The sequence below is a fragment of the Corapipo altera genome, unplaced genomic scaffold (genome assembly GCF_003945725.1).
Source record: "Corapipo altera isolate COAL_440 unplaced genomic scaffold, ASM394572v1 0, whole genome shotgun sequence".
In the NCBI taxonomy this organism is placed as follows: Eukaryota; Metazoa; Chordata; class Aves; order Passeriformes; family Pipridae; genus Corapipo; species Corapipo altera.
In genome coordinates, this window is record NW_020884872.1 from 46711209 (window position 1) to 46736280 (window position 25072).

General features: G+C 39.0%; 1 protein-coding gene across 1 annotated transcript; it reads left to right on the forward strand.

Moving 5' to 3' along the window:
* Positions 1 to 21117: 21117 nt before the first annotated feature.
* On the forward strand, positions 21118 to 24736 carry SLITRK1 (SLIT and NTRK like family member 1). Its single transcript, XM_027645994.1, has one exon. The coding sequence runs from the start codon at positions 21403 to 21405 to the stop codon at positions 23479 to 23481; it is 2079 nt and encodes a 692-aa protein (XP_027501795.1). The 5' UTR covers positions 21118 to 21402; the 3' UTR covers positions 23482 to 24736.
* Positions 24737 to 25072: the final 336 nt, after the last annotated feature.

The following is a 25072-nucleotide window of genomic DNA, read 5'->3' on the forward strand; positions in this document are numbered from 1 at the left end:
TCCTTCCTTCCTTCCTTCCTTCCTTCCTTCCTTCCTTCCTTCCTTCCCTCCTTCCTTCCTTCCTTATCTACATCATCAGTCTCTTACCATTAATAATTTGGAAGGGTCTGTAGGCAGGCCAAGGTGGGATCATGATACATATATCTTCACTGATAAGCACAGGAAATAAATTTACAGCCATAAGAATTACATGCATAGCTATCCTATTTCTTCTTCCAGAATGTAAACTTCTTTTTTAAGACTCCTGAAGCTGCCTCTGGCTGGGATTTGTGGATGATATGTGCAGTGATAGATGTCAAAAGTCCTAACCCTATAAGTCACGTTGGGATTTTACTTTTTCTCTATGTCCCTCTCACCAAGGTTAAGTTGAACATACTCAGCTAGACAGAACTGGAGCTAAAAGCTAGAGCACAGCAATTACTGTTCTATGGCCTGTATGATGCTAACTAACCTTGTTAGCAACAATGGTACATGCTTTTAAAGTCTACTCAACAGAATAGTTGTCATCACAGGAAAATGAAACCATAAGGATGCTCTAGGCAGATAAGTCCTTTTATTAAAATAATTTACACATCTCTTTGCTTCAGAGTCCCCAGGTAGTATAATATCTATATTTAGGTTTTCATTAACATCCTTAGGGAAGTAAATATCCCTCCAACTCAGCTGACTAATCTCTGCTTATTTTCTACCTACCTTCTCTTTCTACTTTTTAATAAAAAATCCCCAGTTTAATTTTGATCAAATTGCATATTTTACACTTCAGTAACTTGCTAATAATAAGGAAGGTTTGTCTTTCTCCCAGCCCTGCTATGTTTACATTGGTGAGTGATGTTTTATACATCTTTTTGCTGTCATTTGCACTGAAAGATAAGGGTTTTAACTTCAAATCTAAGTTTGTGTATGATCAATTCCTTGCATTTTTCTCCACTTTTTAAAATTTATTTTACTGTGCAACAATGTATTGCTATGCATATAACATGAAGCAAATGCATCCACACACTATCATGTAAAAAATATACAGAAGAAAGTGTAATTAAACACTTAGAGGTGAGTATAATACCTTTAGATTTAAAAATACACGTCCAAAATGTCCAAATTATTCTGGGTGAATATTTTTACAAGGTCATAAGGGAGAAGAGGATATAATATTCCTAAAGGAAACAGATATATGCATAGATGTTATGTTACCTAGCAACATAGGGCCCAATCTGTTATTTACTCCATTTGTTGGATCTTACTATCCGTACATGGAGGGGGGGGGGGAATGACACACATTAGGTGTACTGAGTCCTCAGTCTCTGGTTCAGCAGGTCCAAAAAGAAATGGAAAATGTGTAGTTGTATATTTGGTTCTGGATAAATATCATAAGTGGTTTATCCCTCTGCATATGGCAAGAACCAGTCCCTATTATTAGCTAGTATTTCACTGAAGTCAGAAATTTTCTTTACAGGTTACAAGAAGAAGAAAACAAAAGTCAAAACAAAAATATTTTTAAACCTTGCAACCCCAACTGTTGTAATTAAAGTGAGTTATTAAAGGCTCTACTGAAGTGACAGCATGGTATAATAGTGTCCTTTATTCAGTCTTACATACAATGAGTATCATAAGGAATTCACTTGTAAGAAAAGCTATTAGTGTGCCTAAATGTTTACCAACTCAGACAGGTTTTTTACATAGAAAGGTTAGGAAACTTGTCAGAGAGTCGTAACAGTCACAATCAGGAAAAAAAAATACCTACATTTTTTTCTTTCCCAGACAGAGATATTCTTTTTATTTTATCCATAGCTCTGACATTTTACGGTTTCTTTGTAGTTTAAGATCAATCAGTAACCTCTAAGAAAGAGAGTACAAAAAGGTTATGATCCAAAATTTTTTCACATAAAGCCTTTTCTGCTAGTTGACTAGGATAGACTTGGTGTAGTGTTCCAGGAAATTTTGATTTATCCATTCCCACATGCCTGTACCTGTAGGTACCTTCTGGATATCAGGGTTTCTTTTCATGCTGAAAAAGAGGATCAATCCCTCTATTATCTTGGGTCTCCCAAGGATACTGATGTGGTTTTGTGGGCTTTCAGAGAATCTTGGAAACTCTCCAGTCTTTTATAAACTAGAAAACTCTCCACACTCAAAGACTTCCAACTAACTGTAGAATCTGCCAATAGCAGAGCAATCCCCACGACTTTGTGTGTGTATGGGTGTGTATGTGTGTTTAGGGCCTGATCTGTCATCCACGTGAATTTTCTGTTTAGGACTCTTGGTTTTGCTGCTACTGCTGAACAAAATAGACTAGAGGATGATCTGGCTGTTCCTCAGATATCAGGTAGAGTAGCGTACTGATTAATGTCCCTTTTTTGGGTCCTGACTTAGGCATGATTAATCAGTACAAGGGTTAAAATTTAAGGGTTGTACTGGGTAATTTAGGGTCTTTAGTCCTCTCAACGGCACTACAGTAACCACTGGCGTATTTTATGGTCTCTTGTACAGCAAAACAAATCTGAAGCTGGAAATACATGATGAGGTTCAAGTGCTGCAGAAAACATGGGGCTCACTGAACTTCAGGAACCTTAGGAATAATTCACTACTAGGCCCTGAGAAAGGACAATGACTACCATCAGGAGCTTTGAAGAGACTTTAATAGGAGATCAGAACAGCTTTGTCACATTGGTAGGTGATACTGAGCATAAGAGAAAAGGGGTTATTCCTGAGACTAGCAAAAGCACTGACCAGACCAATATGCAAAACTGACTGCCTATTGTAGTCTTTTGTAGTCTTTTAATTCTTGTGTATGTTTCAATCTACAATTCAAAGTAAAATAATTTTGGAATGAAACTTAAAACTTTTTATTGTTAGATCTAAAACTAGGATTTTCAGGTTTAAAAGTCTGATCCTTCAACATCTTTCTATTTCCTCTAAATTAAATTTTGCATGAATCAAAAGGATTAGTTAATTATTTCTGTTGTTAAATTGTCGTTTTCTTATGGAAACTTCTTAGGAATTTTATTTCTCAAGTGGATCTAGTTGTAAGAAACTGAGCTTCTGGATGTGGCACACTGTTTCCCAGGGACTTCAGGAGGCAGTGATACCTGACTCCTATCACTGCTGCTTTCTTGTGAGTGCAAACCCTAAGTACTCAAAAAAAACCAAAACTGAATAAAACTACTGAAAATTACTATTACCTGCATCACGGGCCTTCACTGCCTTAGCTTTTAACAGTAATGCCCTCCCTACTCCTTTTCTTCCTTTCTTCTTATTATATCTTACTTCTCTCATCAGTGTAAAAAAACAAGGAAGATAATTCTGCCAGGTACTAAATACCTGTGAGTCACATTAAATTTAGGAGAATGAGATCACACTGTAAATCTCCTGAACAGCTGCTGGAGAGACACAGAGGTCCCCTACTCTGAAGGTACTCTGGGGAGTCAAGTATTGATGTAGCTGCAATTGCACTACTCGTTTTCTGACACGCAAGTTTTCAGATCAGGAGGAACAGTGCCAGTAAGATCTTGCTTTGTTATATCTCTTCAGCTCCACCAATGCCTGCAATCAGGAAAATTTATGAGTAAAAAACTTAAGGCTGAGTGACAATGCTTTAGTTCTTCTTTTCTGCAGTGGAGTTTAGCAGCCCCAAGGATTGAGTCCCCTGGAATTTTCTTATATTTATTAAAATAAATAAATTACATCCACACTGTGTAAGATATGACACATTATTTCCTAGTATTACAAAGGTTTTGTTTGCTACCTTTGATCCTTTAATTATTTTTTTTTTTAATTAGTAATAGTATTTTGCGTAGTCTGTTTCCTTCTTATTAAGTGTTCTGGATTACAGCTGCAAAAATGTCTCCTGTAGTAGTGTGCTACTAATTAGTAGCCCATGAGGAACTGTACGATGCAGCTTAGCAAAAGCTATCAAAATCCCTACAATCCAGGAAATAGAAGGACAAAGAACCTAAACCCAATATACTCCCAAATCCACAATGGCAATTAGAGAATACGGCAATAAAAGGCAACAATTATGAGTATCTGTATCACTGTATAGGCCTAAATTTTCATCAGTTGTATTTCATTTTTTTTTAGTTAAATACTTTCATAAATTCTTACTGTATTAGAAGAATAGGACCTTTTGTAAAACCATTCTCTTCTCAATTATTTTGTAAAGAGACTATTATGTGGAGTGGACTGTTAATGAAAAATAATTGAAAATTGCATTTAATTCTCAGGAATTATGAAATTTAAAAGAATATACGCTCTGGTTATTCTGGAAATTGAGAAGCCTAACATTAGCCTCAGTTAAAGAAATGTAGTCAATTCTTACAGTATGATGAATTACTGTTCTATATTTCAGATAAAGATCAGCTAGCAAACTATTTTAATTGTACAATTTTACTGAGCAACATTTACCACAATCCTGAAAAAAATAATCAATACTCTCTATGTAAGTAGTTGGTAAAAGTTGTGAGTATATGAGGCCATGTTCAGCCCTAGCCAGTGAAGAAAATCTTTTGTGGATATTACCTTCTTACTACTACTGTTACCAATATTGATCTCAGCTAACCACTGCAGTACACTGAGATCAATTCAGCTGTATTCCTTGGAGTCACCTAAAACTAGAGCACTCCATTGTTGAATCAAGTCCTTTGATTTGAAATAGCTCTATTTGTACTAGAATGTTAACAAGACACAGAGTTATCTCTTGAATGTTAACACAACACAGAGAAAAATAGGGGCATTTCCCCCTCTCAAGACTCAGAAGCCTGCACAAAAGAATCTGGTGGGGTTTGTGCTGAAAATAATAGGGTCTGAAAGAAAATAAATCCTTTCCTCTATGTAGTTTCCTTTATATTCTAGAGAACAGAGGGTATGGGAATATATGGTCTATATATGAACTGATTTAACTGCAAAAGTATCATCATTAACTTAAACCAGCCCTGACTGTTTCTGGATTTGGTGTGACTTGCTTGACAGAGATGTGCTATTTTAGTTAAGACAGCTCATACTCAAACAGAGAGTATTTTGCAGGTGAAGATCTAAAACATCTAATGTGTGAACATCCAGTGAGTATGTGTTGCCATGAAGTTAGAACATCAAGCATGACCACCATGTGTCCTATCTCTCTGTTCACTAGTGCAATTTAAATGTTGCTGCTGTTGGACTTAGCAGTAGTAAGAGTAGTGTCTGTTAAGGAATCACTGTAAAGCATTTGCTTTGGACTCATTTAGCTCTTAGACAATTGTGCATATGATTGTCTATACTGCCTTCTATACTTCGCAAGTGAATCAAACTACCAGATGAAAAAATGACTAGCCCTAAGTCCCTATTCATATGCCAGGAATTAAACTCGCGTATTTGCTTCTAGTAAAGCAATAAAGATCCGCCTTCACTAAAATTTGATGGTATAGAGTTGCTGTATATTTTTATCTCCCTATAGAAAAATATGTTCTTTTGGATAATTAGGGATTAGTCTAAGGTAGAGTTGAGGGTCTATTATTTATGCTTTTTAAATTTATTAACCTACACATATTCATATCACATTTTTCATTATTATGAATTTGCATGTATAAACTGCTTGAATGTACACGTATATATATAAATATGTACATAAATGCAAATATATACATAGATGTATATAACTATATATATGCATTTATATGAAAGAGAATCTAGTGAGTTGCTATCGGGCAAATATTTTTGGTTGTTTTTTATCTCAAATAGCAGAGTTTCATTTCTTCTGCTGTGCCAAGATCCTTACTTCCTTCATTCACTAATCCACCTTTATCTATGCCTTAAATCCAACAGGATGTAGAGAATATTGTACTGGAAATAATGCAGACTACAGAATTAAACCACATCAAAAATAAAGAAAACACATCCATCTTGGATAAAACCATCCTTCATGGATGAATGCTTTTTTTTTCTTTAATTGTCCCACTTGAATGACTGTTAAACATCTTTAGTACACATCCTATATTTGGTGTATCAAAATTAGTTAATACTTTTGCAATGGGATCTCTAATCTTTCAGAACCCAAAACCACAACTACATTCTTCTTCTACAGTGTACATAAAAGATGAAAAAGCACCTCTGATTTCTAAGGATGAATTCCACTGCAGTTTAAAGCAAAGTGCCTTTCTAAATAGAATATTATTAAACAGGTCTAGTGGTACAAATCTTTGGTTTAACAGTATGTTCTTTCAGGTTGAATACATTGTTCCCTTCTCCTGTTCTAGTTCAGTAAGTTTCTCTTTTTAGGGTCTTTGGGTTAGGTCATGACTATCAAGGCACATCTATCCCGAGTCTTAAAAGTGATTTGTTGTCTTCCTGATCTTGACCAATTTCTGCCTCTTACTTTATACTGGGACATTCACTGCCATTAAAGGGAATGGGATCACCTGACACCAAATTTGTCCTCAGAGTAAAAATCAAGCCTCCAAGATGTCTCTAGGCTGCAAAATGTTAAACAAAACTCCAAGTAATTTTAAATTCTCGCTTGACACCACTGAGATATGGAATTCTGCCTGTTTCTTACAAGTGATAAACCATTGTTAACTTGTTTATTGATAAGTGTCAAATTATTTTGATTACATCTGATGGGATAATGTTGTTTAACTTTGTTATTTACATATTAATATTAACCAGAGACATCAAAGTATACTTCACATCTGTTATCAAACTGAGAGGAAGACAGGCTTTCTTCTATGCAGATAAACAGACAGGATTCTTATGCTGCTAGTAAGTATGTTTTGATGTTACTTCCATATATATTATTCCCAGGCACCATTAGTACTAAGAATTCATTTGCAAATACTTTCCTTTTACACATTTTAGTCTTTAAAAAATTTATATTAATTGTCCAAGACAGCAAATACAGTGGATTTATTCCTGGGGGGGGGGGGAGGAAGGCGCATTAGTAAAGGTAAAATACTAGTTCTTTCTGGTATTATTTCCCTAGTTAATCTAATTCTTGACCTAAAGACACTGCTGCCTAAGCTATATCTCAGGTGCTTTACAAATAGATGAGTAAGACAATGATTCATATATTTAAAATCTTATTAGATTAATATTAGTGTCCCAAAGCATATTGTTTTTTGTATTGCTGGTTTTTTTTGGTTTTCCTTCCCTACTTCCCTGCTTCCTTCCTTCCCCCTCTGTCTTATCTCCTCTCTCACTTTCTCTCACATCTACTCACTTTCTCTTCTTAACAGACAGAAGGTCATAGCAAAAGTGACAAACAAAACTCCCACCCAGTCAAAGTCTGTTCCCTGTGATTTGAGTTTTAGTTTACTTTTCATATGCATTTTTGGTTCATTCTTTATACTATCAGTATTATTTTAGCAATCAGTTATGCCAAATGCTTAAGAGGAAAGTGAAGAAGGAATTATTTTGCAGTATTTTGGATCTTGGATTCAACTAATTTATCTTTAGATCACAGGAGAGGGCATATATCTAAATGATATTAGAATGTATTATCTTGACATCTGAAACCCAAAAAAAGCAGTGTAGGCCAACAGCAGGTTCTTAAATACAGTAACAGAAGACAAATATCAAATTAACAATTAATGAAACAAATACATAAAGGTCAAACCATATTGTACACTTCTGTCAGAAAAGTGTTCTTCTAGCAATTATTCTGACTTTAGTTTTCAAAATCTTACCTGAACTGAAGATGGCATCATGAAACCAGAAAAGTCCTACAGGCCTTTTTTCACATTGCACAGAAATTCTAAAAAAACAAACCAAACCAAACCAAACCAAACCAAAACAACCAACCAACAACAACAACAACAAAAACCAAACCAAACAAACAAACAAAAAAAAACAAGCAAAAAAAAAAAAACTTCATATAGCTCTGTATTAGTTTGACTCTTCAAAGTACTGAACATCTCTATTTTACCAAGAATTTTCTGGGAATTGTGAATACTTCATGTCTTTTGAGTTCATCTTCCATATTAGTAATGCTACAAAATCAACCCCACACCACCCAAAAGAAAACCTCACACCAAACACTGAAACAAACACCAAAACTCCAACCAAGGATATGTTTAAAGACTTGTAAACAGTTGCAAGAAACTACAATGTTGTTTTGGGATTATTTTTACCACTTACAGAAGCTGCATTTGTAAAAGGATATATGTTATATAAAATCTATGGTTATGTATGTATATAGATGCATGATGGATAGATAAGGTTACTAGGTTTAAATCTTTACCAGTAGTACATTGATACTGGTTTTGATATCAGGAAAGCTTGTCCAGGGAGTCCTAAGGCTACCTAAATGTTTTACAAATAAAATAAATATTATTGCCCTTAACTACATACAAAGATCACAAATCATTTTAAAATGTCAGTAAAATAAATATCACATTGCAGCCTTTCAGTATATAGAGAGGACCAACAAGAAAGCTGGAGGGGAATTTTTACAAGGACGTATAGTAATAGGATATTACAAGTGATAATGACTTTCAACAGAAAGAGAGTAGGTTTAGATTAGATATTAGTAAGAAATTCTTTACTGTGAGGATGGTGAGACACCGGAATGGGTTGCTCAGTAAAGTTGCGGATGCCTGAAAGTGTTCGGGGTCAGGTTGGATGGGACTCTTGATCAACCTGGCCTGGTGGAAGATGTCCCTGTCCATGGCAGGGGCGTTGGAAGGTCCCTTCCAACCCAAAACTTTATATGATTCTAAGACCTAACATGGTTTTGTAATAAGCCCTAATTTTCAGGGTTTTTACGCCTTTATCAAACTGAAATTATCAGACCATTTATTATTTTTTATCAATAAGTTGGACTTACTGATATTTGGAAAATAAAAGTACACACTAAAAAAAAAAGTCAAGAATTTCTAGTCTGATGAAGAAAAATTTGAAACTTGCCAAGGAGGTCTTCCTGAGCAACGTTTTGCCTTTCAGCTTCTTTGTGAAACCTTGAAAGCTTCAAAACTGTAACAAAGTCCCATTATATCTACTGAGCTAGGTGGTGATAGTTAAATTATCATTTTGTGTTACATGCAGACTGGACAGAAGATCATAATAAACATTGTACTTTATTGGATAAATTGTCCATCTAACCCAATATCCTTTTCTTTTCAGTGATCGATGTTAATTAAGGTGGCTTTTTGCAACACCTGTAGCTAGACAGGTTATAGGAAAAATTAAAAGATTGGCCTACTTTTTGTACCCTGTCCTTTGTGTGAGTTTTTGCTGCTGCTTAATTAGATTACATGTTGGAGGTTTCTATACAAATTTACTAAAAGGTAGATATTTTAATTGTTTATCTATTTATTAATCAACTTTTAATTAAGAAAAAGGACACATTAATCTCATAAATGGTAGCTGGAATCTCCTAGCAACAGCAATGTCATTAAGTGTATTTTCTTATTTTCTTCATCATTATTATTTTAAATATACTTGACTCTTTGCAGTGTCTGAATTTGAAAAAAAGGTTGATTTCCTCGATGTCAACAAGATTATGCTAATTAACAAAACAGGTAATATTTTAAATGTTTGTAATAAATAGTGTATGGAAGAAAATACTCCTAAGGATTTACAGAAAATCATAAATTTAATGAGTTTTGTAATAATTAGGAAAATTGCTTCCTAAGTATAATTTTTATGAGTCAAGATTCAGAACAATAAAGCTACTGATATACATAATATAATCAATAAAATCCAGCTTTTATGAAAATCACCAGTTTAGCACTCTTTCTTTTCACCCCTCATTTCTTTTTGATATGATGGTAGAGATGTAAAAGAAAAAATAAGAAAACAGCCCTCAGCAATACCAAAAGGTAAGAGATAATAATGTAACATACCTTTTGTATATTTATCCTTTCAAAGGAAATTTTGAAGGTACAACACAATGACTTCAGATTCTTTTACTTCAAGAAATAATTTCATATTTTTATATTGAATAACTTACTACACCTAGATGACAACTTTCTGTTCGGCTCTTCTTGAAATACACTAAGCAACAAAAACATTTCAATTGTTCTTTCTGTTAAAAAAGGACTGAAAAAAGCAGACAAAAAAAATTAAAGTGTGTCTATATTTTTTCAGTAAAATGTTATTTTTTTATAAATGTCCTCTTGATGTCAGTTAATCACTTGAACGGGATTAACCTCATCTAGATATAGTCATCTAAAAGTTGACTAGTTTTAGTGAAAATTGGTGTAAACAGTAAAGGGTCCTTGAAACAAAGTGTAACAAATAATACTTCCCCAGCACAATTTTTTCTACTTGTTTTGTACATATTTTAGAACAAGCTGAATGTGTAATTTCTCTCCACTGACTGTAAAGATGCCTAGGAGGGTATCTCAGACTAGATGTTACAAGCTAAACGTAACACCAGACAACTGAAATGTTCCATCATAGATTTACTTTGGTTTCACTTTATTTAAATTATTTAAATTATTATATTTTTTTAAACTCTCCCCACTTTCCTTCAGAAAAAAAAAAGGTGATAGAAACTATAGTAATAAAGGAGAAAAAAAAAAGTTTTATCCAAACATCAATTTTTTATATCCTGGCAGGGACCTAAAAAGAAATAATTCAATTACTCAGAGAAATGTATCTCTACCCTTCAACCTCTTTAGATTTTGAGAAATCCACCAAAAGAAAGAGCTGTTACTCAGAGTCCTCAGACAAAAAACCTTATATTTTCAGTTGTTCTCCTTTTCGTATTGTTTTGGCTTTACTTTACCTTTAGTTGACCTTCCATAGTTAAAATGAAAGTACACAAGTTATTGAGTTAGTCCTCAATAATTTGCACTTTCATGATGAGTGGTATGGGAAAGGAAAATGAAGAAGAGTGTCAGAGAGAAGTGAAGTGGGTCCTTCAGCACTGACCCCGTGTAACCTCCTACAGGTATTTCCCAGCTGTAGCCCTGAAGTCCTTTAGTAATCTTTTCCATGTCCATAGAGAGGGCAGTGCTAGTACATTGTAGTGATACTATTCAAAGCCAGATGCCATAAAAACAAAAAAGTGCAGTGATTCTATTGCTGGAGGGTTATATTTGGACTATGGTGTATCTGTGTTGCCTTCACAGAAGGGTTAGTTCACTTAGTTTCTCTTGGAATTAATATACCTTTGTAGGTGTTCATCAGATGTCTGGTGGCACAAACTGTTTGTGTGCAGCGGTTTATGCATGTTTATTATGTCTACTGATCTGACCAAGGCTCACTAATGTGGTTCTGCACTGCACCTTCTGTACCAAAAAAATTATCTTTCTGAGAGCCAAGTACATGAATCCCAGCTCACACACATCCTACAGGACCATATAATGCAGACCTGAAGCTCTAGAATGCAAATAAATATTCATGTGAATGATGGTAAAACAATAAAAGTGAACATTATTTGAATCCTGTGGTAAACTACCCTGATTTTCTCTAATCTCTCCAAATGAGAACATTCCAGAAAGCCCAGAGAAGCCCTTGTACTTCAAAGCAAGTAAGGAACTTCCATTTAAAGGAGAGAGTACAAACCTACTTAATAAACAGTGGCCCAATTCTTACTGCAAGTATACAAGCAAACCTGAAGTAAGCTATTTTAAAGTAACTTGTGCAGAAGTAATGAAATTTAAATTTTAAATTCTTTAAAATTTTAGAATTTTAAATAGCTACGTAACTTATGGAGTAGCTTATGGAGTAAGTATTTATGTTACTTAAATAAAAGTCTTGCTGACAAAGCAGTGGCCTATTGCACCCATAAAGTCGAAAAAGATTGAAGAGGGCATATTTGGTGTTTGTTTGCCTGGAATCTAAACATGAGCATAACTATTTGTGAGATTGAACATTTCGTGAAGCGATTAATGGCATAACCAGCAACAAAGTCTGAGCACTTGGGCACAGCTAACTGTACATTTAAAGGTAATATATAACTGCAAGAGACAAAAGGAGGCTTCTGTGATGTAACTGCACCAACAGAGAACAATAAAATTCATGTACAAGGCCTAACTGCAAAATATGACCAGTGGATATAAAACAAGCAGGAAATATGCCTTAGAAAATGAACAAGTTCTGCTCCTGGAAATAAGATAATCTGTGTTGGGAACAGATGAGATTCTCTCTTTCTTTTGGGGAGGTTGTAAGGATCATAAAAGTATCATGATGGCTCTTGACATTGGGCCCAGCTTACCTCTTCAAAGAGATCTCAAAGTTGATCCTCAAACCTGACTGCAGCCACCCTTGCTGACTACACAGCATCAGCTCTGTGGTATTGAATGTACATAGCCGATGTAGGAGATAGTTATTAAGAACTGTTTGAATGTGCAGTAATTATAACGAATAATGTATAAAATTACCATTGTAAAATGTACATTGTTAGTGAATGCCAGTCCAGTAAAACACCACTTTGATATTAGCCTTATTTCTGTCTTTTAAATACTCCCATCACCATCACATCCAACTCCCCAATATATATGTACATCAATATCTGTACACAGACACACATACTTGCAAGAGTCTCAAGTGATACTGCATTTTACACTCTGTATATTTTATATAATAGTTTAAAAATGTTAAGGTCCAGATTCATTCAAGCTAGGGTTTTGTGAGGGCTAAGTCCTGGACCACAGTATGTACTCATTGCCACCTCAGCAGCAATTCTAATTTGATTCTTTCATCAATGTAGGAAGGACAGAATTGTTTGTGGACTGCAATATGAACTGGATCAATAAAATGATCTTGGTTGAATAAAAACCCTCAAAAAGTTAAAATTAGTGACTGGAGGTTAGTGAAGGTAGTAGGGGATTTCTCATATCAACTTGGCAATGGAGAAAAAAAATAACCAACTACATCCTGGGACACCACTGCAATACTCTAGCTTTACATCAGAGTAATACATTTGAAATCATTTGGGATTCTGTGATGTAAAATCGAGTAGTACAATGATTAATCGGGTCACCAACCTCTTCTCCCTTATGTCTCTAAAATGTTATTTAATTAAAACTAAAATTCCATGCGGAATTGGTCCCAGGGTATGGTTTTTTGGCACTGCATAAATATGAAGGTATTTTTTTATTGTTAATAATGTTTCATCTGTTCAGCCTTTATCCAGTCTGCTGACACACAGTAAGTCTGCTTTTAATATGCAGACACCACTGTACACTGTCCTAATGGATAGTTTCAGAAAAGTTTTCAGAAACTTTCTATCAGAAAATTCTAATTGAAATTAATCAAAGGAAAGGAAAAATAATTTTGACAAAATATGATTTGGAAAAAAATCAACATAATGGAAGGCAATGAAAGATATCAAATTCTGATTTTTGGTATTTCATTTTGATCTTCTAGTTCAAAACGTGCTTTGTTTTATGTTAGAAAGAAACAATGAACAAAGATCCCAAACAAAATGTTTCATATTTTAATCAACTCAAATGGTTTGTTCCAGGTTTCTATTTTGAACTACACTGAAAATTATTATTTTGGTTTGAATCTCTTATCTGTTTTTTTGTTTTTATTTTCATGTTGTTTTATAGCAGAATAGTGAAAATAATGGACTTCCTGGAAACAAAACCACTACTTCACAGTTCTCTGATTAAACAGGGAGAATTAATATGTGTATTAATAAGAAAACCAAAGCTTGGTATTACTGTTACGCCACATAACTACATTAGGCCTCCAGAAAGAAAATGACTGGCATATGAAACCTTTGATGCATAAAATCAAGTCTAAGAGAGGAGGAAGCCTTTAGATTTTTTTTTTTTTTTTTTTTAGAGGCTTTTTCTATAAATCGGTAGTTCTGCATCTCTGAAATACGCGGGTAGAAGGCAGAACTGAGCCTTCTGAGACTTGAGTCTATTTCTAGCGCTATCAATGCCTTGATATGTGACCTTCCCAAGGTCAGTGCTTCTGTTTTCCAATCTGTTGAGTAAATAAAATTATATTGTATTCTGCTGTAAAAGCCTCTGAGAAGGGGTTGACAAAATGAGAAAGAATTGGGTATTACCGTTATATAAATTTTGACTTTTTGTGTTGCACCCCTGAGTAATCATAATAATTACTTCAGTCACCATGTTTGTTCATCACAGTTTTCAAAGAACCTTTGGTCTGTATGCCTTCCACTTCCCCAGACTAGGAAACTGAGGCATGGGAAAGAGAAATGAGTTACCCAGAGTCATGTCAGCAAACTATTGGTGGAGGTAGGTCTTCTCCTCAGTTCTGCAATCTGACAATTTCCCTCTTCATTATCAAACGATGGAAATAAGTTATCGTTAGAGAGAGCAGACATAAACTCTTATCTACTTTTGTTCATTTAAATGATCCTTATGTTGCTCTGTGCCATGAAAATGGATAAGAAAATAATTAATTATTGAAAACATATTATAGATCTATTATTTAGACTGATGTGAGTCAGTGGGATTACTTGTGTAAGCAATAGATTGAAAGTTTGGACAGGTTTTTTTCTTTTTTTTTTCTTGTTTTTTTTTTTCTTTTTGGCCGAGGAAGATACTTTTTAATAACTTGTATATATCTAAAAAACACTCTGATTTGTATTGTATGAATTAACTCATGCTTTTACTGTCTCTTCATTAAAATTTTCATAAGAGGATGAAAGTAATTTTTAACTTACTTTAAACTGTATGAACACTGGTTACTAAACTACCTCAGTCTGCTGAATATGTTGCACAGAGACCAGCTGTTTCAACCTTTTGCTTCTTTTCAGTCAAGTGAGGGACACATTTCAGGAAAGAATGAAATAAGCAAGCAATTAAAACTACAAAAAGGTCACATTAGCAAAACTGCAGTACTATGTAGTGTATTGATCACTCTACATGGGAGTCATGTGTTGCAACATGTTGAGAATTGTTGTAACAAGTACTTAAAATGATAACACTGGAATCTGTTAAAAAAATTGGCTGAGATTAGATTATAGTGTAAATGTTATCACTTCTTATTAAAGGCTTTAACATTTTACTAGTACATGCCCTGCAATAGCTACCTAAAAGAACAAATATTTCTTACAGCTCCAATTAATTTCATTGTAATGTTTTTCCCCAGCCTAAATGTATGTCTTTTATCATAAAGAAAAAAAGTATTGTGTGCACTTCAGTGCTGCAGTGCTGAATGCTGCAATGCCAAACTTAGGAAGCCAAATCCTGGAGTGAAATCACGGTCCCTAAGTCAGGCAATCAACCATCTCGCATATTGCTCTGGCAAAGGCAGAAATTAGGCCTTCATGTCAGGACTGAGAGCATGGAAGATGCAGCTGGGAGGACATTTCAAGTGAAACGCTGCAGTGAAATCTCAGTTCACATTCCGGGGTCAGGGCTGCAGCAAAACCATCTCTCTATATGTGAACTCCACAACTTGGAATTCTCTCATGAAAACAGACAGCCCACTTCCGTTGTGTTAAACTTTTAAAGTGTGTGTGAGTCTGTGTGTGTGCGTATGCATGAGTTTGGGGATGAGAGGAGTAAAAGGAGGTGGGTGACTCAGCTCAACTCCTTATCTCTCCCCTTCTAACCAACAGTACAGTGGGCAGAATATGCTTTCCCAGTGAAGACACAGGGTCAATTCACCAAGTTGGAAGTGGCTTAATTCTGTCCCTAGAGTACCCCTTACATTTGACAAAAACCCAGGCCCCTCCAGAGTACTATAGGCTGCAGGAAAATAAAGAGAAAAAGAAAATAAAAAAGTGAAAGGAACAGAGAGATAACGATAAAACACAAATGTCTGTCTGAATTCAGTCCTTCTCCAAACACTTATTCTGCATACTCTCTCTGGTAAGGACAGTAGTTGTGGGGCTCAGTCCTGTCCTAAGAACTACTCAGGTACTCTAGTGATTTTAATGCAAGCAATCATAGTCAAAACTAGAAATTCAGATCAATATATATCATATAAATAAGAAATTCTGGTCAGGCCCTTGGCCTGGCCTACACTTCTAAATACACCTCTTGCTTCTGCATCATCAGAATTTCAAAATGAAATGACTATGTGAGTTTTATGGCAGACTACACACAGGATGGATGCAAAAGCCGTCCACCTTTCTGGCTCCTATTCCTTTTTCTGACACCTTAGCTTTTGAAGATTTTAAGATTAACTCTGTGGCCTATTTGGCCAATGTTTCCAATACAAAATTATCTCAAGGTCTGATGCCTATGCATACTGGAGAAGATTATCTGTGGATTTTGCTACCAGCTCTGAGGTCTGAACATTTTATGCGTGAAGTCTATTAGGTCAAGCTCAGTCTCATATAAAAGTACAATGCAAGCAAGTCCTTCCAGAGCTCTGCATGCCCTGGAGGGTGTTGTAATTCATGCTCCCCCAGTGTGTTTCTCTAGTTCAAGGGATGTCAAAATTGTTTTTCTTGCAAAGTAGAACAGCTGCAGCAAGAGGGTTGGTAGCCCGATGGTTGAGGGTATGAGCCAAGAAAGAGGAACATGTGGGCTGGCTCTTACACTGCAAAAGATAGAGAATTTTTTATTTTCTCATCCTGAGCTAGTCTCCTACTCACTAGAAAGAAGTAGGCAAACCACCTCTCTAATTTTCTTTTCTTTTTTCCTTTCTTTTTTTTTTTTTTTTTAGTCATCATCATCCGACACTGTATCATTTTGCAAAGTTCCGTCTGGTGAATATATCGCAGGAAGGCTTGGAACATGCTCACATGCCATTACTCTTAGCAAAATGAAAAATGAAGAAGAAAATTATCTAGTTTTGGAAACCTTGTTAAGTCTAATTGCTGTTTAGACAGAAGCCCAGTAGCTTAGTGAAGACTGGCCTATAAAATATACTGAGATAGAAAATCCTGTGAGAAGATCCTAATATTAGCTTAACCCCTTCTACACTTAGTTAAAACTGGATAATCTGAACTAATTTAAAGTCGTTGTATACACTGGGAAGTGTAGTTCCGGTGGGAGTTGCATTAATGCATAGAGACATCTATATTAACTACCAGTCTATGTTAAATTCCACAGTCAAAGCCTGAACAAAACTATAATTTCAAACTAAATAATGATCCCATAACTCTTCTATTTGCAGAGTCCATCATAATTTGTAATGCATACACACATGTTTATATACATAGGTATACATGTATGTGTGTCTGCATCCACACACATCATGTCCACAGTGTACAATGTCTTTTTTGTGTTATACCTCCACAGAAATAATTAAGCCAATTTTACAGTACATAGCACAAACATTGAAATCAGGATATATACAGTAATAACTTTTTCTTCTCTAGAAACTTTACAGATGGTCTGAGTTCTGCTCTGCAAGTTCTATAATGTTAGATGAGGTAACTAGCTTTTTAATATTTTCCAGTGTAGCACAAATACATCCTTACCCAGTGTTACTTACATAGTCATAGCAATGGGAAGATGGGAGATTATTAATTGGGCAAATGGAAGACTATGCCACTACCTTTTCTTATTTCAAGAAATTTTCCGTATTATGAGTAAAAATATTTCTATTCAAAATGGCTTCATTTGGCTCACATGTGGTTAAATATGGGACTTAACACTCAGAGGAAAGGTATAAGTAGGAAGTTCATTGTCTTAGGCTTCTAAAATTTGCAGACACAAACACGAGGTAAAAGACATTGGAAAAGTAAAGGAGTCAAGGATAATATACTTGTGAGCTCTTTCCCCAGTCTTACCTTCTGTATAATTTAGAAATTATTATTTAGAAGGAATTATGTGAGTTCTGTTTATTCAACCTGTGTATGGATTGTAAACTGGGATACATATTCTGAATTTTAAACACCTAGATTTATTGGCATTTTAATGCTCTATGACGTCTCACTTTACCACACTCTCTAAGGAACAAAGTAAAACATTTCATCTCCCAATCAACCTGATCCAGGAGCAGGTATTTCCTTAAAACACTTAGAGGCAGGCCTCTTATCCTAAGACACGTTTCCAAAGTTAATTCAAGGAGATGAGGAAAACTGGAAATTTAGGATTACGGTATTCAGTAATATTAGATTAGTTTCCTGGACTTTTTTGTGTAACTTGACTCATAGAACCAAAACTCCAGATAACAAATCTAAAATGGATGGTACCTCTTTTCCACCTCTCTGACTTGTCTTCTAGATGCTAACTTTTGCATGGCAGATGCTCTCTCAATACATATATTGTATATATCTCTCTGTATAGTTCCAAAGTATACAGCTGAAAACAAAATGGCTTCCCTAGATAAATACTCCTTCAGAAGTTACATAGCATTTGTAAGCACTCTTACTTCTTCTGGTAGATTTTTTACCTTTTGGGTTTTTTCTGTTTTGAAATTCTAGGTTCCCAAACGGCTTCCACCAGTTCCTACCTCTCAGAAGATCCCTTGTAAGAAGCAGGCAATTTGTCCTTCACGCTTTGACAACAGGTTACTGTCTCCTTCTTCTTATTCAATTCGTACTTATTTATTTAATATCTTGTTAATGTTCAGGTCCTCTGGTTGCATTTTGATTGTTTTTACGGTGCCTGAGCAATTTTAATAACATGAAGGTAAAGATGTTTGGAAGTTTTATTGTAAGGTAGGAGGAGAACAAACTCTTTAGTCCTCATGTTCCACGTCCCCAGGGAGCCTTTACCAGGCTCCAGATTTTCAGCCTTTCCTCCCAAAAGACTTTATTCACAGTGATGTTGTTACTGCTGCTGACACCTGGTGGGTGTGTCCTTGACCCCCACCCTAACCCTCGTCCCTTCTCCCGACTGTTCTGTCTCCCTCGGAGGAGTTTCCTGGGGCTTCCTTGCCCCTAGTTCCTCTTGCACTTTGAGGCTGCAATTTTGGATCCGCAAAAGGAGGGCAGACAGCCTTGCCCCATCACCAAGAGACAAAGTCAAAGAAACCATCAGGAGAAATGAATTAATGTACCTCACTGTGGCGCCAAGTTTCCTTCCCTCTTTTTTTTTTCCTAATGAAACCACCGATATATTTCTTGTGGTGCTTTCTGTCTCAGTGGCATTTTATCTCTTCTGGCCCGTTTGTAATTTATTGGGCAGTCATTTTCAGGGCCAGGATTTCTCTCTTTTTGTCTGTTTTGTTTCCTACTCCTGTCCTATTTCCTTCCCCATTTCCCCCTCCCTCCCTAGTCTCTGCCTACCATAACAAACCAAAAGGCCAAATCTTCATCCTGGGGACACGAAATGGCCACAGTAACTGTTGTAACTTGTCTGCGGTCTAATTACATTAATTTGATAAGATCATCGTCGGCAGGATGTCTAATTTATTTGCAAGCGGTAGCCAGGGAAAAGCTTTGACCAAATTAACATGCCGCTGTGACCAGGGGGTGCAGGCTCCATATGGCTTTCTGGATTTTCCTATAAATAACCCTCCTCCAACCCACTCCCGCTGTTACATCCCCCCCTACCAGTATGCCGCAAAGTTCACCAGTGGGGTCGGACGGGAGAGGTACAGCCCCAGGTTGCAGGAGGCACCGAGAGGCTGGGCTGCCTCTCCCGCCTCCGCGCCTCCTCCTCCTCCTCCTCCTCCTCCTCTCCCTCCTCCTTCTCTTCAGCGCGGTTTGACAAGGAAGGGGGAAAGGCGGATTTCCACTTGCACCACCAGAGGTGCAACTGGTTCTTCGCTCGTAGGCATATGAAACCCGTCCAAATGATGCAGAAACTTTTGTGTGCTTGGCTCCTGTCTTTAAGGCCAGGCACCAATTTTTCCGCTGTGTAATCTCTTTTGTCAGAAGGGTAGGAGCTGGAAAGGGCGGCGGGGGGAGGGAGGGGGCGGTGGAGAGGGAGGGGGTAGGGGTGAGAAGTAGGAGGGGGTCGAGGGAAGCAGGTATTTGATTTCCACAGAACGTATAATAGGAGCATCTCTAGAAAAATATCTATGCGTGGACATACGTGCATCTCTGTATTTTTATACAGAGATAAGAATAACTGTCAGTTTCTACCCTCTCCTCCCCTCTTTAAGGGAGACACTATACTCTGTGGGAACAGGTAGTGTGAACTGCTAATAGCGCAGCAATCCCCTCCCCCCTACTTACCCTCTTCTCTGTGATCATCTAAATTATGAAAAATAGAGAAGGAGAATGCCTTAATCCGCTCTTCGACATTGCATAGAGAACACCAGCAAGAGGCAAAATCCAGCATGAAACATCCTAGACTGCAGGGGAGGACGAAACGCATTTAAAGCAACGACGAAAATGGCGTGCAGAATAATTACCTCAAATTGCTATTCGCTTGACACCCTGACACTAATTCTGTTCAAGCCGTTGGGAAATACAATAAGGCAAACGCGCCTTCCTCTCCTGCTTTTGCAGGTGTGAGTGTGTGCGAATGGGGGACATAAGGAACCTGTCGGGAGGAGGGGAATGCTGAACTTTCCATCTTAAAAGAAAAGAAATAAATTAAATAATCCATTTACGAGAAAGCATCTAAATACATTGACAGTTTTTAATGCCAACGTTTTTAACGCTTGCCCTGTACGTGGATTGATTTTTTTTTCCTCTCCAGCATTCCCTCAGCAGATGGATTTTTGCCACTGCAGCTCAGCAGAGGGTGTCAGATCTTTCAGTGTGCACCAGGTTGAAACGAGCAGAGCCTCTTAGCAACTCTCCCTCTGCGTGCATGTGAGTGTGTGCGAGCGTGCGGCTCGGCAGCAGCGGAAGAAAAAGGAAAGAAGAGCGAGCGAGGGAGTGAGCGAGCAGGGGAGGCAGCGCGGCCGGCAGGGAGAGGCGAGGCGCGGCGCGGGCAGGCGGGCGGCCCCGGCCCCGGCCCCTCGGCGGGCCCCGGCCGCCGACGGGCATGGGCAGCCGTGCACCGCAGCAGCGGGGGCAGGTGCCGCGCAGCACCTAGGCTGGGGTTGGCAGCGCCTAGGCTGGGGCGAGCAGCTCCTGGGCTGGGGAGGGCAGCGTTGGGCTGGGGCAAGCAGCGCTTAGGCTGGGGAGGGCGCTTTCAGCACCGCGGCGCTGGACAGCGCCCGGCGGGCGGCGGGCGAGGAGCGCGGCTCCGCGGCCGCCCGGCAAGGTCAGTCCGCGCGGAGCCGCGCACGGCGCAGCCTCCGCGGCCACCGCCGCGCTCCCACCCGCACCCCTCTAACATGCAGCGGCGACCAGGGGCCAACAGCACCGTGCCGGTGAGCCAGCCTGGCCGGCAGACCTCCACTTAGCTGCCCGGGAGGCGTCAGGGAGGGCGAGAGCGGAGGGGAATTTTTTTTCTTCTACTTTTTTTTTTTTTTTTTTTTTGCCTGCCTTGCAGTACGTGCCTGGATAGTTTGTGGATATAATTACTGACTGGAATCTGGGCTGCTGCAGTTGTACGTGGGGGGGGAGAGAGGAGAAAAGAAAGCATCCCCCCCCCCCCCGATCCCCCCCCCCCCCCCCCCCCCCCCATTTTTTTTTCTCCCCCTTTGATGGTGGTTCGGACATTTAATGTATTGAATGAACTGGAATTGCTTTCCATGTGAGGAGGATGGTTGCTGTTACTTTGTGATGAGATCGGGAATGAATTGCTCGGTTTAAAAATGCTGCTTTGGATTCTGTTGCTGGAGACGTCTCTTTGTTTTGCTGCTGGAAACGTTACAGGGGACGTTTGCAAAGAGAAGATCTGTGCCTGCAACGAGATAGAAGGGGATTTGCACGTAGACTGTGAGAAAAAGGGATTTACCAGCCTGCAACATTTCAGCGCCCCAACTTCCCAGTTTTACCATTTATTCCTGCATGGCAATTCCCTGACTCGACTTTTCCCTAATGAGTTTGCTAACTTTTACAATGCGGTCAGTTTGCACATGGAAAACAACGGTTTGCATGAGATTGTTCCTGGGGCTTTCCTTGGGCTGCAGCTGGTGAAACGCTTGCACATAAACAACAATAAGATCAAATCGTTCAGGAAGCAGACTTTCCTGGGGCTTGACGATCTGGAATACCTCCAGGCAGATTTTAATCTATTGCGGGATATTGACCCAGGAGCATTTAGGGACTTAAACAAGCTAGAAGTGCTGATTTTAAATGACAATCTCATCAGCACCTTGCCCCCGAACGTGTTTCAGTACGTGCCGATCACCCACCTCGACCTGCGGGGAAACCGTCTTAAAACCTTGCCTTACGAGGAGGTCCTGGAGCAGATCCCAGGCATTGCTGAAATCCTGCTAGAGGATAACCCCTGGGACTGCACTTGTGATCTTCTATCGTTGAAAGAATGGTTGGAAAACATACCTAAAAACGCTTTGATCGGCAGAGTGATTTGTGAGGCTCCCACTAGGTTGCAGGGCAAAGATTTAAATGAGACCACAGAGCAAGAGCTGTGCAAAAAGAACAGAGTAGATTCTAGCCTAGCTGCTCCCCCTGCTGAAGAGGAAACCTGCGATCCTGGTCCCATTCCAACCCCCTTTAAAATACATGGCAAAGAAGACCCTGCCACGCCAGGATCTGCTCCAAATGGAGGTACAAAGATTCCTGTCAACTGGCAAATCAAGACCAGACCCACTGTTGCTGTGTCGACAGTGAGTGCGAAGAGTAAGCTACCAACTACCGTGTCCTGCCCACACATCTGCAGCTGTGATCAGATCCCTGGCTCAGGTTTAAAGGTTAATTGCAATGACCGGAATGTGAGCAGCTTGGTGGATTTGAAGCCCAAGCCATCCAATGTGCAGGAGCTATTTCTGAGAGACAACAAAATACACACCATAAGGAAATCCCACTTTCTGGATTACCGAAAACTTAATTTACTTGATCTGGGCAACAACAATATTGCCACAGTGGAGAACAACACCTTCAAGAACCTCTTTGATCTCCGATGGCTCTACATGGATAGCAACTACTTAGACACACTGTCCCGAGAGAAATTCGCTGGGCTGCAAAACCTGGAGTATCTGAACGTGGAGTTTAATGGGATCCAGATGATTATGCCTGGCACCTTCAATGCAATGCCCAAACTGAGAGTCCTCATCCTCAACAACAACCTACTGAGGTCTCTCCCAGTAGACGTGTTTGCTGGGGTCTCACTTTCCAAGCTGAGCATACACAACAATTATTTCATGTACCTCCCAGTGGCAGGGGTGCTGGACCAGCTTACCTCCATCACCCAGATTGACCTGCACGGCAACCCATGGGACTGTACTTGCCCTATTGTGCCTTTCAAACAGTGGGCGGAGATGCTGCGCCCCAAGGTGATTATGAGCGACCTGAGGTGCGAGTCCCCTGAAGATTTCTTCAAGGAGGATTTTGAGTCTCTCTCCAACGATGTGATTTGCCCTCAGTTAAAAATCTTGCCCACATTAACTTCTACAAACAAAAACAGCACCGGGTTGACAGAGACAGGTACTCACTCCAACTCCTACTTGGAGACCAGCCGGGTCTCTATTTCGGTGCTAGTGCCAGGGCTCCTGCTGGTTTTTGTGACCTCTGCCTTCACGGTTGTTGGCATGCTGGTGTTCATCCTGAGGAACAGAAAACGGTCCAAGAGGAGGGATGCCAACTCCTCTGCATCTGAAATCAACTCCTTGCAGACAGTCTGCGACTCGTCCTACTGGCACAACGGGCCCTACAGCGCCGATGGGGCCCACAGGGTGTACGACTGCGGCTCCCACTCCCTGTCGGACTGAGGAGGCGGCGGGGGGGCGGGGGCGGTCACCATCCGGGACCGGCCTTTCACCTCCGGCCGGGGACGGCTCTGCACCTCCGTTGTTACCTTTTGTGAGAAACGAAACACACAGACACACGCACGCCCTTCCTCACAACCCCCATAGCAAGGGCCGAGGCCCAGTGGGCGGCGGGGGGAGCTCGGTGCCGGGGCGCATCCCTGCAGCGCTGCGCAGCCCGGTGTGATGGGCGCATCCCCCACCCGTGCGCGGCCGGGACAGCGACAGACGGGTGAGGAATCGCTTCCTTAGGCTCCGGCAGGGTGAAACATGGCTCTTGGTTTTGTAGAGCTTTTGTTCCATTGGGGTTTGTTTTGCTTTTTTTCCCTCTTCCTTTGTGGACCGACCCCTTTTCGAGAGGCCAGGAAAAAGAGGGGGTGGAGGACAGGCTGGTGTCGGCCTCCTCCTGACGGCAAAGCAGGAGTGGAAAGTTGCACGAAGGCATGAATGTAATGTAAATAAATGACTCCGACTCCGAAATAAATAGACAAATGGACAAAAAAAAAAAAAAAAGTGCTGCATGGCTCGCATGGATACAACGCACCCCAGGGACGCTCCAGCCCCCAACTGGAAACAGCGTCTAGTTCACGCCATCATCCCTCTTACCTGATAAGTCCCTTCGTATCAAACCTTCTATATACGAAATACAGTATAATAATAAAAAGTGCCATTTCGCCAGGTTTTTTTTTTTTGTGTGTGATCAATAGAGAGTTTGTGCTTTTACCGTGGGAAAAAAAATGTAAAGGTTTTATTTAAGACATAGTTGCATGAGTATTCTCATTAGATTTTTTTTTTTTTTTTTTAGGTGGGAATTACTTTGGCGGGAGAGATTTGCTTTGTTGATAGTGGGTTGTGTTTCGTTTTTCGGGGGCAGGTGTGGGGAGGGGAGGCTTTGATTTTGTTTCCTCTCTCTTCTTTTTCGATATACATATTTAGTATTGCCTTTCCATCTGAATGTAAAAATTAGTACCCTTGATTTCTATTATGGTAACAGTGTAAACATACAAAAAAAAAAAAAGTCCAAGGCAGTTAAGTATGACCAATTAATGTCACTCTAGTGCTTAGGCTGCAAAGTTTAATGGTAGAAAATTCTGTGCTGTTGTAAATCTTACTATAACTTGAGGAAAACAGAACTGAGGAAGCAAGTGAAACTTACTAATTCTATTCGAGGATTTTATAATGGCATATTTTTTCAGTATTAAAGTGAAAATGTTTTCAACTCCGGGTCCTTACCATTTTTCCAACATCTAATTCTTGCAAATGGGTTACTTGAGTTTAGGGGACAGAGCCTCCTTTCAGTGCTTTCTATGTGTGTTTCTCTCCCTCCCTCTCTCTCTTTCCCTCCTTCCCTCCCTTCCTCTTTCTTATTCATTGACAGGCAGAGACACAAACACCCTTCCTTCCCCCCTTTTCCCAATGTAAATAACATACAGAAGTTTCCTGCCTCCTTTCCCCGCCTCCGTTTTTTTATCCTTTTTTTTTTTTTTTTAATAACGAGGCAGTGAATCCCTTTATTAATACTGTGAATCTCTCACTCCTGTCGCTGCTGTCGCCA

What these genes read in the sequence shown, in the direction of transcription:
- SLITRK1 (XM_027645994.1), top strand. Translation starts at nt 21,403, where the DNA reads ATGCTGCTTTGGATTCTGTTGCTGGAGACGTCTCTTTGTTTTGCTGCT.